Source organism: Panthera leo, chromosome D2 (assembly GCF_018350215.1).
Source record: "Panthera leo isolate Ple1 chromosome D2, P.leo_Ple1_pat1.1, whole genome shotgun sequence".
Classification (NCBI taxonomy): domain Eukaryota; kingdom Metazoa; phylum Chordata; class Mammalia; order Carnivora; family Felidae; genus Panthera; species Panthera leo.
Window position 1 is genome coordinate 56,019,711 of NC_056689.1, and position 16,112 is coordinate 56,035,822.

At 49.1% G+C, this 16,112-nt stretch overlaps 1 protein-coding gene across 1 annotated transcript in view; it reads right to left on the reverse strand.

The window, feature by feature from the left end:
• RRP12 (ribosomal RNA processing 12 homolog) overlaps positions 1-13,295 on the reverse strand; it is a 29,799-nt gene extending 16,504 nt beyond the window's left edge. The window contains exons 1-13 of the mRNA XM_042907984.1: positions 13,050-13,295; positions 12,257-12,486; positions 10,151-10,234; positions 8,887-8,963; positions 8,031-8,136; positions 7,694-7,810; positions 6,399-6,537; positions 6,177-6,304; positions 5,196-5,294; positions 4,454-4,545; positions 2,696-2,807; positions 2,359-2,456; positions 1,003-1,117 (exon numbers count right to left, since the gene is read on the reverse strand). Coding sequence (XP_042763918.1) covers positions 1,003-1,117; positions 2,359-2,456; positions 2,696-2,807; positions 4,454-4,545; positions 5,196-5,294; positions 6,177-6,304; positions 6,399-6,537; positions 7,694-7,810; positions 8,031-8,136; positions 8,887-8,963; positions 10,151-10,234; positions 12,257-12,486; positions 13,050-13,188 — 1,536 coding nt within the window. The 5' untranslated portion in view covers positions 13,189-13,295. The remainder of the gene's footprint in view (positions 1-1,002; positions 1,118-2,358; positions 2,457-2,695; positions 2,808-4,453; positions 4,546-5,195; positions 5,295-6,176; positions 6,305-6,398; positions 6,538-7,693; positions 7,811-8,030; positions 8,137-8,886; positions 8,964-10,150; positions 10,235-12,256; positions 12,487-13,049) is intronic.
• Between the last annotated feature and the right edge of the window lie 2,817 nt (positions 13,296-16,112).

Consider the following 16,112-nt stretch of genomic DNA (forward strand, 5'->3'; position numbering starts at 1 on the left):
TGGCTCAGTTGGTTAAGCGTCCGACTTTGGCTCAGGTCACGATCTCATGGTTCATGAGTTCAAGCCCTGAGACAGGCTCTGTGCAGACAGCTTGGAAACTGGAACCTGCTTCAGACTCTGTGTCTCCCTCTCTCTCTGCCTCTACCCTGCTTGTACTCTGCCTCTCTCTCTCTGTCTAAAATAAACATTAAAAAAAATTAAAAATAAAATAAACATTAAAAAAATTTTTTAAAAGAATAAAAAAGAAAGAAAAATGGAAACTCTGGCAAAGGCAAAAAGAACGACCCACATGTGACAATTGTGCAAATTAGCAGACGCTGAGGGGTGGTTGCTCTTCAAGACAGAGCTGTGCCCTCTGGCCCCCCAGAGCCCCCCAGGGCCTCACTTGTAGAAAGTCATGTTTGCCAACCTGATCTATCAGGAGCCAGGCTTCTTGAGGAAGCCCCTGCCATCCCAGGGTGGCTCCTTTCTTCCAACCAGCAATGGTGGGAGTCAGTGCAGACCCCATGAGGCTGGAAGATGCTGCTAAGGAGCCTGGGGCCTGACCTGAGGCCCCTACCCTCTCCTGGAGCTGGAGAGGATCCCTGGGGAAATCCCTTATCCTTAAGTGGTTTACTCTGGGCTGTAATAACCTCTCTGGGACCTAAGGCTGCTTAAAACACTATAATCCTTGTAATAGAAAATTTAGAGAATTAAAAACAAAAAGATAGTGGGTAGGGGTGAGAGAGTCATACTGGTTCCCTCCTCAAAGCCATCCACTCAAACCAGCACTAGTGAGCAGCTCCTGACAGGAGGCTGGGGGAGGTCCTACCCCTCTGTTTCCCCCATGTTGGCTCGGTCACCTTCCTGAAGACACAGTACTAGGCACCTGCTGTGGGCGCCATCGGGAGTGTAAAGTGGGGTAAAGTGCAGAGGTACTAGACACAGGACCTCTCTGGGAGCCCACAGTCCGACAGCCCAGTCACCACCTCGTGTCCTGGTCCCAGCGGCTCCCCAGCTCACCTTCTTCATCACAGGATGGGCCTGCCTCCCACACGCCTGGAAGAAGACACACAGCAGCTGCAAGACAGAGCTCCATGCCGCGTGGAATTTGTACGTCAGGCCTTCCTCCACAGCCCTGCCAAGGGAGCAGGCAGTCAGGGCCAAGTCTGTGCTCACTTGGGCCCCAACCAAGAAGTCAATGGCTGACACCAGGAGCTACAGACCACCGGCTGGCCAGTAAGGGTGGAGCTCCAGGAAAGGCCAAGGGGGAAAACTAGCATCTATGAAGCAGTCCCCGTGCTGAGTTTCATTCATGTAATCCTATTGCTTAAAGAAACTCTGTGAGGTATATTCGTTCTTCCATCTTCATGTGGGGAAACTGAGGCTCAGAGAGATGAAATAAGCTGCCAGGGTTACTCTGCCAGTGGCCATACTGGGCCTCCAAAGCCCATGCTCCATCACTGTCTCATGCTTTCCCAGTCTGACCCAAGGTGGGATGCCAGGGGAGGAACAGATGGTCTGGGCACACTGGGGAGAGCTGCACCAGGCTGGCTCTATCTCCCAGTCTAGGGTCCTGGAGATTTTAGGAAAGAATGGCCAATGGGGGGGGGGGGGATGGGTGAGCTAGAGGTTGGGGTGGTTCTATTTCTGAGTTTTCCTGGAACCTCATCACAGATGCATCCACAGGCAACAGGCCTATTTCCTCACAAGTGGCAGGACCCAAAGCATCACACCCTAGAGCTGAGCAGACAGACTCAGAGGAGACACCCAGGACTCTAGCCGCTTTCCCAGGACCACGTGGTGCTCTGAGGCTCCTCACTGCCCACAGGGAGGGTGAGGACGGTCAGTGGCCATGTCTCTGAATGGCTCCTCTCGCAGGTGTGGAGGGCAGCAGGGCGTGTGAATAGGAGTGGGCTCTGTGTCAGGCTGCCACTGCCTAGTTGGGTGACCTCAGCTGGCCCACCTGTAAACTGAGGGTCAGTACATATCTCCCAGTACCACAGGGACTACCGGTAGTTTTTATTAACTGAGCGCTTAACTATGTGCCAGATACAGTTCCGAGAACTTTCCACACACTTCCTCATTTAATCCTCACCTCCATTAGTAAGCTTTGATGAGGATCCTGAGGTATCTAGACACGGAGGATCCTGAGATATCTACACATTGCCCTGGATGACTGGCCCAGAGTCCACACTCATGAGCACCACATCACGGTCCCTAGAACCGTGGTCCCTGTGGCCAGGGCTCGAATCCACAGCAGCCGCTTTGGCACTGCACGCATGCCCACAGCAAGTGCCAAGTGGAACACCTGTCATTACACAGAACTTTCTACAAGGAACACCTTATTCCCTCCTAACGCGGATGCTACGTTCTCACCTGAACATCTTGGCGACATACTGGGCAGGGCCTGAGGCCGAAGAAGTCACAGAGCCAATGCTGGCCATGTGGGGAGCGACACATTCCTTCAGGATCTCCTGCAAAAAGAGGCCACAGCTGTTTGACCCAAAGCAGCCTCCAGTGCCCCTGAGCCCTCCCAAGTGACTGCTTTTGGACACTTCTAGGCCGATATCCTGCCCACCCCCCCCACCCCCTGCCGAGAACCTCCCCTCCAGGACGCAGCTGGAGGTCTAGGGTGAGCTCTGGGAGAGACAGGGCAGCCAGCAGAATCTTCTGCACTCCCTGCTTCCCCCACTAAAGCTGGGGCTGGGGGTACCTGAAGGCTCTGAGAGGCAGCCGTCACCACCTGTGAGTGTGGGGAGAGGAGGCAGGTGGTCGCAGTTCCAAAAAAGCGAGGGAGGTGGCCCAGCCCCAGGTCCCGCTGCAGTCTGTCAACACAAAAGGCTTCTGTGGAGCCTGGCCCTGGGACTCAAGGCCCAGAAGCCCAGGTCCAGTGACAGTCACTGATCTGCAGGGTTCTACAGGGTCCTTTTAGTGGGCAATTTTAAAAAGTGCTGTCATTCAAGTAATAGCCGCATGTGGTGAAAAACTCAAATAGGTCTTCAGAGTATAAATAAAGAGCATGCTTCCATTATCACAACTTTCTTTTGGACTGACCTTCAGATGCACTTCCCAGAGGAATATCAAGGTTAGGTTTCTCAAATACTCTTCCAGAAGTTGTTATACGCATACAAACATACAAAGTAATGACATGTGCTAACATCTACCTACCACTTTTCATATGCCAAGCGCGGATATAACACACATTCGTTCACTTAATCTTTGCAACCACTGAGATTAATTCCCATTACCATTCCCGTTTTATAAGTAAGGAAACTAAGGCACAGAAAAGTCAAGTAACTTGCCCAAGGCCACTCCGCTAGTGAGAGAGGGGCGTCAGGATTCACATCCTGCTAAGTCTTGCTCCAGAGTGTGCAGAGTCCTACCATCCACGCTGTTCTTGATGTGTCTTAGGGGTCTTTCTATGTCAGCATGGGCATATCTACTTTGGTAATTTCTAACGGCTGCATAGTATTTCACTGTATAGTGAACAGTCCCCTCTGGGGGCACATTTAGGTTATTTCTTGGTTTCTAGGGTTGTCATTACCTATAGCATTATAACAAATAGCCTGGGAAGTATATCGTGGCACAACTGTGGGAGGCCTCCTGGTAAGATTAATATGGAGAAGTGGACTGTAAGGCTATTTTGCTACTTTCCAGAATTTCCAGGTAAAAGATGGATGGCGTGGGAAAAGGACGTGGGCTGGACACCTGCCTTTGCTCCTCAGGAGCGGCGTGACTAGCTACCTCACAGTGCTTCTGGGTCAGCCTCATGAGACAGGCTAAGCCCTTCCTCCCAGGGTGGCTGTGATGGGTGACAGGAAGCAAGGATGCCAAGCACTCAGCACGGTGCCTGAGAGAGAGCAGGAGATGGGAACCCCTCAGTGGACAGGGGACAGACATAGCATGGTGGAGACACTCCACCGGGACTCAGAGACCCTTGTTCCAGGTAAAACACAAGTCACCAACTGATACACTTATTTTCTCTCCTTATTCTGGAACAGTGGAGTGTCAAGTAGCTACTATGAAGTGGCCAAGCTCAAATATATCATAACAGACACACAGCAGAAACTGGGTCTGCAGGACCTTGAACCCCAGAGGAGGGGACCATTAACCCAGGTGGGGACAGGGGTGAAGCCACAGAAAGTGGACAAGATCGTGTGAGAAGGAAACCAGCTACACAGGACTCAGGGGCTGACAAGAACCAGGATGGAACTCGGGCACTCCCGGCACCCTAGTGTGGTGCTCTCAGCCATCTTGTTGCCCCTCAGAGCTCGCTCGTAACTGCTTGGGGAGGAAAGCACTGACTCTAGCTGACACAGGCCACACCATCCTGCCCTGTGCCTCACAACCACAAGAGCTGGTCTGCAGCACACTCAACAAGGAGATGCCGCCATCCCTCTCCAGCTCCTGGCTCACGTCCCTCCCATCTGTACTGCAGAGCAGGTAGGACACCCCTCCACTGCACCCCTACCTGACCAGGTTGATGTGGGCTTTTTCCATGACCGTAAGCCAGGCCAGCAAGGGTTGTAAGTCATTCTCGCTGGGAACATAGTCATATAAGGCCTAGAGATGGGACAGGGAATAAGCAGATGACTGAGCAAGTGTGTTAACAGCAGTCTAATGACAATGACCCCTTCCCATCCCCACACACTAGCACGTCCCAGTGACAGGCCTGCACACGTGGCCCTAGAACTCACAGCCCCCTTAGCCTTCCCAGGTCCTGCCTTTCTGGACTCCATGAAGCCCTTCCAGTTCTGCTCCTATGAGATCAAAGTCTCTAGAAGCAGTTGAGTAAAACTTGGGTCACACAACCTTATGGATCTCACAAAAGCCACAAAGCCCTTCTCTGGAAAAGTGCATGGGCAAATAATGCACATTTTGCAAATAATTTGGGGGGTGTTTATGCCCTCCTTCCTCAAATCCATACAGGGATCCCTAAGTTCAAGAGCTTCTGTTCAAGGTGTAGGTTATACCATGACACAATACTGAAATAGTTTATTAAGTAAGTGAAGAGTCAGGGCCCACAGCTCCTGTGGACACTGATGTGGCTTTGGTGGCCAGTCTCCTGGATGCCTGCCTCCTGTCTGCTCATCTACTGGCCTCCTCCTCTGGGGCAGCCCATCCAGCCCACTCAACCTCACTCTGTAGACAAGTAACGTCTCCCCATTCCCCACGCCCCAGCATTGCAATGCCCCTCCACCATCAGGCCTCACCGTGATGATCTGGGCGTTGAGCTCTGCTGACAGGGTGCCCAGGCCGGGCTTGGCGTGGAAGAGGCTATGAAAGGCTTGCATGGCACAGGCTGTCACCAGCTGGAGAGGACACATAGGCTTAGTGGGGAACCGCAAAGCCCATGGCTGCCCTGGGCTCCTCAACCTCCTACTCTAGAAGCTGGGCTGGAGGGAGACCCAGGGCCCTGACCTCGAGCATGCCCCCCACACCTGCAAACTCAGAGGACTGTCACTTCAGGAAGGCGTGGCAACCACTGAAAATTTTGAAATAATTTAAACAAAGTTAACAGAGAAACATAAAATATTTTTAACATAATAGGCTACAAAAGCAGACTATAAGTGGTGTGCACACTATAATTTATGCCTGTATTTTCATGTTTTTATCTGTGTTGGTTTATCCAAAAAAAAAGTCTGAAAGGATACACAGCAAATTGTTCTGAATGAGTTTTTCCTTTTAAACAATGATCGTGTGATTTATGTGACCCAAACTTTAAAACACACATGCGAACAAATGCTACAAGAGGATACGTAAAGATTAACAGAATTCTGCCAGCATGACAGAAATGCAGAGGATCGTTTTCTGCATCTTTAAAGCCACTATACGGATCTGTTAGTAAATAAGCAAAAGAAAGAAAGAAAAAAGAACCGCGATTGTGACTGAAACAGAGCTCAAGCCGGGAGAGGGCTGGCGCCTTACCAGCCTTACCACAGCTCTCCCTTCCCCTGACCTGCTCCCTGAGGCCAGCTCCCAACAGGACCAGGACCGTGAAGAGAGCCTGGTCTATCCGACACCAGCGATGGCTGGGGTCCTTGGTTGTAGGTAAGAGCAGGGTTGGGATGGGGAGACCCTAGGCCCTGCTTCTGGCCTGAGAAGCAAGTTCCCATGCATCAGCACCAGGGGCCCAGGTCTGAAGCTAAGCCCCCCACCCCGGCATGCTCCTCTGGCTCCTGGGCTGAGCTCACCACATGGCTCAAGGTCATGACCCTGAGGAGAGTCTCGCTGCAGCTCTTCACCAGGCCTTCTGGGAAGCAGGGGAGCAGGTCCCTCAGCAGCGTCAGCAGGTGCAGCGTGGTGGTGGCCTCCTTGGAGCCTGGCACACAAGAGGGGGCTGAGCCTCCAACCCACTCTCTGCGGCGAGCCCCGTCCTCCACCCCCATCCACCCTGCTGTCAACCTGGTTCCCACCTCCAGACTTCTCAATCTCCTGGACGCAGAACTTGGCGGTGGAAATGGCAGCAGGATGATGGGCAGGGGCTTTTTCACCAAACATGAACTCGCTACCCTTGAGGATCGAGCACACTCCATGCTGGGCAGCTTTCCGGATCTGAGGGGCAAGGAAAGGGGGCTGGGGCTGGGGCCGGGTCAGCACTCAACCAGCAGCTTCGGTGCTTGTCACAACCAACCGACAAGCATTGATGGCATGCCTCCTACATGGCCGATGCTGTGCCCAGGCCTTCCTGTGCGCAGACTCCTGAGCTGGGGAATGAGACAAACCTCGGCTCCAATCCCTGATCTCCCACTAACTCAGCAAACGGCCTTGAGCAAGCCAAACGCTTCATCTCTGAGCTTCAGTGTTCTCATCTTTACTACAGGGATTCTCTTACTCAGCCAGTCACCCGGCAATACCAAGTGTGCATCAAGCCAGGCACTGTGCTCGGAGCTGGCAGTCTGGCTGTGACCGGAACAAACGACTCGCACTGTACTTGGGAGACAGAAAACAAACATACACCAGAAGGTAAAAGTACTTTGCAGACCATACAGCAAGGGTTGTTACTTTTTATACAGTGGTCAGGGAAGTGTCACTGCAGTGAAGTGACATTTCAGCAGAGACCTGAGGAAAGTGAGGGAAAGACCACCATGTACACACAGGGAAAGAGGCGTTAGCCTACCTGGGATGGTGTGCTGAGCACTGAGTGATCACGGACTGTTGCTACTATTATGTACTCCCTGCCCTAAATTTCAGGAGGGAACGGAGTGGCTGACCACCACTTACTGAGTGCCTGCTATAAGCCAGGAACCGTGCCAGCCTGAGAGGGACACTGGAGTCTCCACACGCCCTTGCAGCAAGGATGGTATTACTATCCCTACTCTACAGCTGGGAAACCGAGGCTGGGACGGGTTAAGTAACTTGCCCAAGACCACAGCACAAGTAGTAAATCCAGTGTCCAACTGAGGTTGTGGGACTCCAAAGCCCCACTCTGCCCCTTCCTGCCACTGCAGCTAAACTGGTCACTGACCAACGAGGCAGCAGAGACTCAGGAGGGCCGGACACTGAGCATCCCTCCTGTAGGACAAGGAACTGCCCCTCACATTCTAGAGCTAAGCAAATAAGGCGTCAGAGGCAAAAAGTAGAACATCCAGGCAAGAAACCGGTCCTCAGGGCAACCTCCCCAATCCCATTCAGACAGACCAGCCCCAGCGCAGTTACCAGAGTGGCCACCGCCCCCCCCTCCCATGTTCTGGGGGCCCAGCAGCCTCACCTTGGGCTTAGAGTGCACTGTGAAGCTCAGCAGCCCATGGTACACCTGCAGGGTCACAGGGTAGCTCCAGGCCTCCAGGTCCTGCTTCCTCAGAAGGGTGGCCAGGCAGGAGAGGACCTTGAAAGGAGAGTCAGAGTCTGTCAGCTTCACCCGCTTCAGCCAGGTGGGGAAAGAGCCCAGGTTTTCATCAATTCCAGAAAATTGCACGGGGATCCATCTGAGGTCCACATAGTGCCTACATCCTCCCCCCGCCGCCCCACCCAGGGAGTATCCAAGCTTCAGCCAAACCCGTGGGGCTCTGGAAGATGGCAGAGGGGAAACAGACCCAGACACTAACCCATCGGAGGGCAGAGGTGGAGCCAGTGCTGGCCTGAGCTGACATGATGTTCATGAAGGCTTTGGAGGTATCAGAAAACTTCTTAATGAGCACGGGGCTGGGCACACTGTGGGGACAGAAGAGAAACGGTCGGAACCCCAAGGGGCCTCCTAAAGCAGCTGGTGCAGGCCCAGCCCAGGTCTGAAGGAGGAAGCTAGACAGGAGGCAGTGCCGGCCCAACAATTCAGCAAGTGAGCAGTTCAGTGTGCTTTCCATGGCACCTGAACTCCGCGCCTCCGCACCTTCTTCACTACCCATTCTCTCTACCCACAAGGTGGGCCCTTACTAGCTCACCTCAATCCTCTCCTCACCTCCTCCCCTAACTGCAAGCCTCCAGGTATCCTGGTGCCAACATCCCAGCCCGTGCCTCCGGCCCCACTCACTGAGCAGGGCCACCCCCTTCCCAGGCACCAGCGCTCACACTCTGTGTACAACATCCTGAGCCACCCTGGGAGCCTCATCAGAATGCCACCTGATACTTAAGGGTCCTGGTCTTTTTTTTTTGCTGAAAGAGAGAGAGAGAGAGAGAGAGAGAGAGCGAGAGCGAGAGAGAGAGCATGCCCATGTGCACAAGCAGGAGAGGGACAGAGAGAGAGGGAGAGAGAACCTTAAGCAGGCTCCATGGCCTAGCACAGAGCCTGATGTGGGGCTCGATCCCATGAACTGTGAGATCACAACCTGAACCAAAATCAAGAGTCAGACGCTGAGCCCCCAGGCACCCCTCTTGTTCTTTTTAACAATTCCCTCATCCTGTTCCTCCTGCCTGCACTCCTTTCTCCGTAAGCGACTTGGGATTCAAACCAGAGCCAGAACTCACCGCTTTAGGACAAGGTTCAGCAGGTAAGCAACAGCAGCCAGAGACTCAGGGGACTCCACTGCCTCCATTGTTGTCATCTGAGGGCCAGACCACAGGGGATGAATGGGAAATGTGTAAGCTGGGGCAAATGGGGTGCTGAGGACACCGTATGCCCAGCAGAATGGTTCTGACCAAGAACACTGGTGTCAGAGGTTCAAATCCCAGCTTTGCCAGTGTGTGATTTAGGCTAGCAATTGAACCTTTCCGTGATTCAGGACCCTTATTTGTAAAATAGAGATAGTATGTTGTGAGGTTTCACCGAATTAATATAAGTAAATCACAACATGCCTGGCACGTGATAGAAACCATACATTGCTATCTAATTTATTTCATTACTCTAGAGCAGGGGCTGGAAGGCTTTTTCTGTAAAGGGCCAGGTAATAAATATTTTAGGCTTTGCAGGCCATATACGGTCTCTGTTGTATATTCTTCTGTATTTGAACAATCCTTTAAAAATGTAAAGACCATTCTTAGCTCTAAGGCTGTACAGAAACAGGCCATGGCTCAGGTTATTCCCATGGGCCGTAGTCTATCAACTCCTATTCCAGCAGGGGTTCTCAAACTTTTACACCCTTAACATTTTTGGAGAATTCCCCAAAGAGGTTTCGTTTACATAGGTTATATTACTGATACTTACCATATTAAAAATTAAAACTCAGAACATTTTAAAATACAAGCATACGCAAGCACAATTAGCTGTCAGAATAATATCATCAGGCAGGCTGTAACTTCCAGAAAACTCCACATTACACTCATGAAAGAATGAGATGAAAAGGCAAATCATGTTCTAGTATTAGTACAGAAATAATTTTGATAGCCTAGCCCCACAAAAAGGTCTTGGCCCCCTAACCCTGCCCCACCCCTGGCCACATTTCACCAACAACCACCACCAGAGTAGTGGATTCTTGTTCTAGAATGACAGTGTAGCAAATAGCATCAGCCTTATCAAACCGCCTGAGAATGACAGCACTTTTGATGTGGTTTTTTTTGTTATTTGTTTTTTGTTTGTTTGGTTAATCTCTCGGTCCAACATAGGGCTGAAACTCACGACCCGAGATCAAGAGTCACATGCTCTTCTGGCTGAGCCAGCCAGATGCTCCTGAAGCACTTTCCCCTATTCAAGGATGTCCTGCTCTATCTCCACACACCAGGAGCACCCTTCTTCTCCCTACGGCTCGAGTCACCTGTTGTTGTGAACACCCATTCCCAAGTCACACCCACTCACCAGTGCTGCAAAGTACTCAGTCTCTGTCTCCTTCCCTCCCTGGGAGCGAATCACCTCAGTGACAGCGGCCAGAACAGCACAGATCTGCATGGGAGGGAGAAGGCACTTATCTATTTAGATAGATCTATTTAGATCAAAGCCTGTCCTGGGACTGGCCTCTTTTCCTTGCTCCCTCACAAACTGTTCTCCTGACAAAGCCTACAGGTAGACAAGACAAGAGGAGCTACAATCAGAGCCAGGTGTACACACCATGAGGCCTAGCAAACAGGCAGACTCAGACATGTTTGCAAAATTCCACCTCTAGGACTCGGGTCTCTTACAGGAACACCTGCAGAAAATTGCAAATGTTTATGTACAAGCGTGTTCACTGCAGCAACCAACTAGAACGATACAGCAGCCATCAACAGAGGATTAATAAAGTACTATCACTACATGGTAAATAATGATAGACTCAAATACTACACAACTACTGAAAAGAGTGAGGAAAACACTACATTAATTTAGAAATACTATTCAGTGGGGAAAAAACTGCAGAACACGGCATATAAAGTATAATCAGGGGGCGGGGGTGCCTGGGTGGCTCAGCTGGTTGAGCATCCGACTTCAGCTCAGGTCATGATCTTGCGGTTCGTGAGTTCAAGCCCCGCATCAGGCTCTCTGCTGTCAGTGCGGAGCCTGCTTCTGATCCTCTATCCCCCTCTCCCTCTGCACCTCCCCCACTTGTGTGCTTACTCACTCTCTCTCTCTCTCTCTCAAAAATAAATAAAGCTTTCAAAAAATAACAATAAAAATAAAATATGATCTGTAAACCTAACAAAATGTGGGTAAAAAATATACAAAAAAGTCTAGGACAGTAATGTTCACAAGAGGCTACTGAGCACTTGAAACATGGCTAGTGTGACTGAAGAACTGAATCTTTAATCTTAATATTTTAATAAATTAAATTTCAAAATAAATATTTTAGTTACCGGAAAACACAGATTTAAAACAACTTAGATACATGGATCTACTTTTGCGTCTATAAGTTTTATGAAAATATAGATTTAGAACTTGGAAATATGAACCTACGTTTGTGATTGTAAATTTTAGGACCAAATCAAGTACTTCCAAAGAAGGTTTAGCATCCAAATGGAGATGTAAGGGTAATATATACTCTAGATTTTGAAGACTTAATATGATAAAAATAATGCAAATCATCTCATTTTATTCTATTTTGTTTAATGTTTATTTATTTTTAAGAGAGAGGTGTGTGTGTGAGCAGTGAAGGGGCGTCGGGGGGAGCGGTGGGGGGGGGGGAGAGAGAACCCCAAGTTCTATGCGCGGTTCAAACCACAGGAGCATGACCCAAGCCAAAATCAAGAGTCAGATGCTTAACCGATTGAGCTACCCAGGACCCCAAATCATCTCATTTTATATTGATTATATGGTGAAATGATAATACTTTACATATATTAACTGTATTATTAAGGTTAATTTCATTTGCTTCTTTTTACTTTCTTTTAACGTGGCTACTAAAAAATTTACAATTAAGTGTTGTTGGACAGTGCTGGGCCAGGTAGATACATGATGACCATCAACAGTAACTACCACGAAGGAATTAAGTGGGGAGAACAACTTTCACATTTTATTCTACTCACTTCACTTTGGTACCATTTATAATTTTGACATCTTTCAATTTAAAGTGAATATAAATATGTATAATTTAAAAGTATTAACTAAAAACGACAAATAAAATGTAGCTCTTGTTAGATAAAACATTTCCTATCCATTGTTATTCAGCATTAATTTACTCAACAAATGTTTCTTGAAACTATTCCATGTAAAAAGTCCTGTGTTAGGTATAGTTGACAAGGTAAGTATTTGGAAAATGTTTCTACCCTGAAGGACTTTACACTTAAGTAGGGGAGATGTTGTTGGACAAAAGCAGAAAGTGGAACCTGCCCTAGGAGAGCTAGTAAGTAGGGAACACACAGGGCAGGAGAGATGACGCATCATCCCAAAATACCAGCTGTCACCAGCAGCAGCCAGCCAGCACTGAAAGAAAATAAAGAGACTGAGTCTGACTCCTCCTCACCATCCCGAGTTCTCCTGAACCCTCCCCCCTACCTCCTTGTGGGCAGCCGAGTTGGACTCCCAGAAGCGTTGCACTTTGCTGAAGGTGACATTTGTGCAGTCGGAGAGGCCGCTCAGGAAGGTGGCCGAGGACTTCTCCGTGAAAGCGGGGGCCACCTCTTCTTCCATGGCCGTCTCAGGGGCTTCGCTTTTGCCCAGACGCAGGGACCCTGACTGCAGCTCATTATGCAACTTCACCGCATCAACTGTCAGGTCGCTTTTTCCTGAAAACCGGAGGCACGGGTGAGGCCCCCACTTCTAGCCGAACCTCCTTTTGGCTAGGATCCACCCATACGACAAAAACTACCAGAGTCCAGTCCCCCAACTCGAGAGACTCATTCTGAACATGGCCTGCCTCATCAGCCCACCCTCCGCCCGTAACTTAGCATACCCAGATACGGAACCCTTCAGGTAAGTTTCTGCTCCCGCGTCCCGACGTTATAATATGCCGATGGGAGTCGACCGGGGTGGGGGACAACACGCAGGGGCTTGGGAAGTAAATGCACTTTGTGAAAGCACTTTGTAAACAGACACTCAAAGTTAATTATAGCCGAGTCCCAACTCTCGACACTCGTGGAACTCTGGGCTAGTCATTTCCCTATTAAAGACTCAGTTTCCGCATCTGTCTAATGGGGAGAGTGGGCCTTTACTTCAGGCTACACATCCGACGTTCTAGGAGAAGAAAGGTTCAATGCCTGGTCCCCGGAGCCTCCTGAGAGGCCCAGACCATCAGACCCAGGCCCGCTAAAATCCCGCCGCCAGCGCGCCGGGGTCCCGACCCCGCTACCTGAGGGCCGGCTGAAGAAGCGGCTACGGGCGGCCTGGCGGTGGCGGCAGATGGCAGGGTTGCTGTCGCTACTATGGCCTTTCTTCCAGCGTTTCAACTTGGCCGAGACACCGGAAGGCAACTTCCCAGAACGACCCATGTCTTCTAAACCCGGACCGGGATTAAAGCACCGGCTACCGGGACCCTGGCAACACGCGCAGGACCCACGTGGACCCGTAGGCGGCTTCACTTCCTCTTTCTCTGACGTAACTTCCGGGGTTGCGTCTGTTACTATGGCAAGACAGTCAACATCCGGTTTTACAGTGCCTCCAGGCTCAGAATCCCTGAGCTGCTCAGAGAAGGTTGGTAGCTAGGGAGTCCCTGGGGCTTCTACTCCAGGGCCACGGTTCTCGGCCACCGGAGTGGGCCTTATAAAACTAGAATTCTTTTGCAGGTTAAAAAACAAACGTATATTTATATAATTTTTTTGTAATATCTAATTTCGAAAGTAACGCGCGGAAACAAATTTCTTTGAAAGAGTCAAAACCTGGCCAAACCAGAATGAGTGAAATCTTTTGTCCCCAAACGAGAAAAAAAGCAGCCGATGATGCTCTAAACCCAGTTAGTTATTTTCGTTTAGTACTGGGGATACATAGTTGCTAAAACCACCTTCCCTCATGGCAGCACTCAGTCCCCTCTTGTTATTCTTTTCTAATCCAATGTCAGAACCAGCAACCAATCCTGCATTGATTTCCACTCCCCTGCGACCCTCTCCAAAATCTTTTAGCTGGAACTCAAACCTTAAAAAGATACTTTCCTCCCTTGTCTTGGGGTGCAGCATTTCAAGATTCCTCCGGAATTCCCTCCCCCCCTTCAAATCAACAAACCTGATTTTGTGAAACTATGACTGGATCCCGGTGAGTTTATTTTGTTGTTGTTTTTAAGTAGTCTCACACCCAACGTGGGGCTTAAACTCACTACTCAGGACCCTGAGATTAAGGGTCGCACACTCTACCAACTGAGCCAGGCTGGTGCCTCCCAGGTGAGTTTTTTTGCTGATTAGGCTTTATGCATTCATTTTACAAACATTTTTTAGCTCCCACTGAAAAAGACACTTGAATAAGTCAATCTTCCGAATGAAGCACAAGTTGACAAAATTTTTGTATACAGCTTCTTTTGCCTGGTACAGTGTGAATTTTTCCCCTGGTTTTGGTCTAAATGTTTGTATCCCTGCAAACTCCATCTGTTGAAATCCTATCTCCCAAAGGCAATGGTGTTAGGGGAAATAACACCCCAAAGGTTGGACTTTGGGAAATATTTAAGTCATGATAGTGAAACCCTCTTAAATGGAATTTGGTGTCTTATTTTTTTTTTTTAATTTATTTTGAGAGAGAGTGTGTATACACACAAGTGAGAGAGAGGCAGAGAAAGAGACAGAGAGAATCCCAAGGAGGCCCCATGCTTAACACAGGGCAGGAGACCCAGGCACCCCTAGAATTGGTGTCTTACAAAAAGATTCAAGAGTGATCCCTAGTCCTTCCATCATGTAAAGACACAGCAAGAAGGAGCTGGCTATGAACCAAGAAATGCACCCTCAGCCAACCATGCTGGCACTCTGACCTTGGACTTCCAGCCTCCAGAACTGTGAGAAATAAATTTCTGTTGCTTATAAGCTATCAGCCCTATGCTATTTTGGTATAGGAGCCTGAACAGACTAAAGACATCCTTTGTTCTTAAATATCCTTTTGCAAAATGGTTCTCACAGCTGATTGCAGCTGATCTGTAGCTTGTGAGAAACATAGATCCACCATATAAATTCCATGAAGACAAAAGTTTTGTCTTTGTCACTTCCTCTCCTAGGACCTGGAAGAGCGCCTGGAAAATAGTGTAGGCACTCAACAAATTACTGTTGAATGAACGAATGTGTGTGTTGTGGAGGAAAGAGGGAGGACTAAAATGGGCACAAGTTCAATAGGGTCTCAGGTCTTTCTTTTTAATGTTTATTTTATTTTGAGAAAGAGAGAGAGAGAGAGCAGGGGAGGGGCAGAGAGAGAGGGAGAGAGAGATTCCCAAGCAGGATCTGTGTTGATTAGCGGGGAGCCAGATCTCAGAAACCGTGAGTTCATGACGTGAGCTAAAATCAAGGGTCTGATGCTTAACCGACTTAGCCACCCAGGTGCCCCTCAGCTCAGGTCTTGACCTCAGGGTCATGAGTTCAAGCCCCACATTGTGTTCCATGCTGGGCATTGATTCAAGGATAAATGTAAATACCGATAACTGTAATTAGTCTTTACTTAGCCAAACTGAAATGGTCTTTGACCCCATAGATAGAAACACAAAGCTCAAAACATACATTTCTGGGGGAGTTAAGAAGTACCAAAAGTTGAGCTTTGGTCCAAGAACCAAAGAGCTAAGAATGGAGAGTAAAGGGAAGGCCAGGATGAAATTCATGAAACTGCAGTGTTGGAGCTAGAAGCAGACACCTGAGGGGTCATCAAGATCACAGGTCCTCGCGGTCTGTGAGTTCGAGCCCCGCGTCAGGCTCTGGGCTGATGGCTCGGAGCCTGGAGCCTGTTTCTGATTCTGTGTCTCCCTCTCTCTCTGCCCCTCCCCCGTTCATGCTCTGTCTCTCTCTGTCCCAAAAATAAAAAAAAAAATTAAAAAAAAAAAAAACGTTGAAAAAAAAAAAAAAAGATCACAGGTCATAAGTCACATGCCAGGCAGGGTCAATACTTTTACTGCTCTGCAGTAAAGCAAGTACAATCCAGTGATGTTGATGTTCAAATGCCCTTTCTTTTACAAAGCAATAGTGAGACTAAATGGAAGGGTTTTTTTTCTTTTTTTTTTTTTTTTTTTTTGCCCCAAACACTATGATTTTCCAAAATGAAGAGTCGACAAACTTTTGTCAGGTCTTCTTTTAAAAACAAGTTTATTGGGCGCCTGGATGGCTCAGTTATTAAGTTATTATCTCATGCCCTGCCTCCAGTGAGCCCTGCTTCTCTTTCCCTCTCCCTCTCTCTCTGCCCCTTGTGGGATTTTGCTCTCTCTGCCCCAGCTCACTTGCACTCTCTCTAGAAAAAAAAA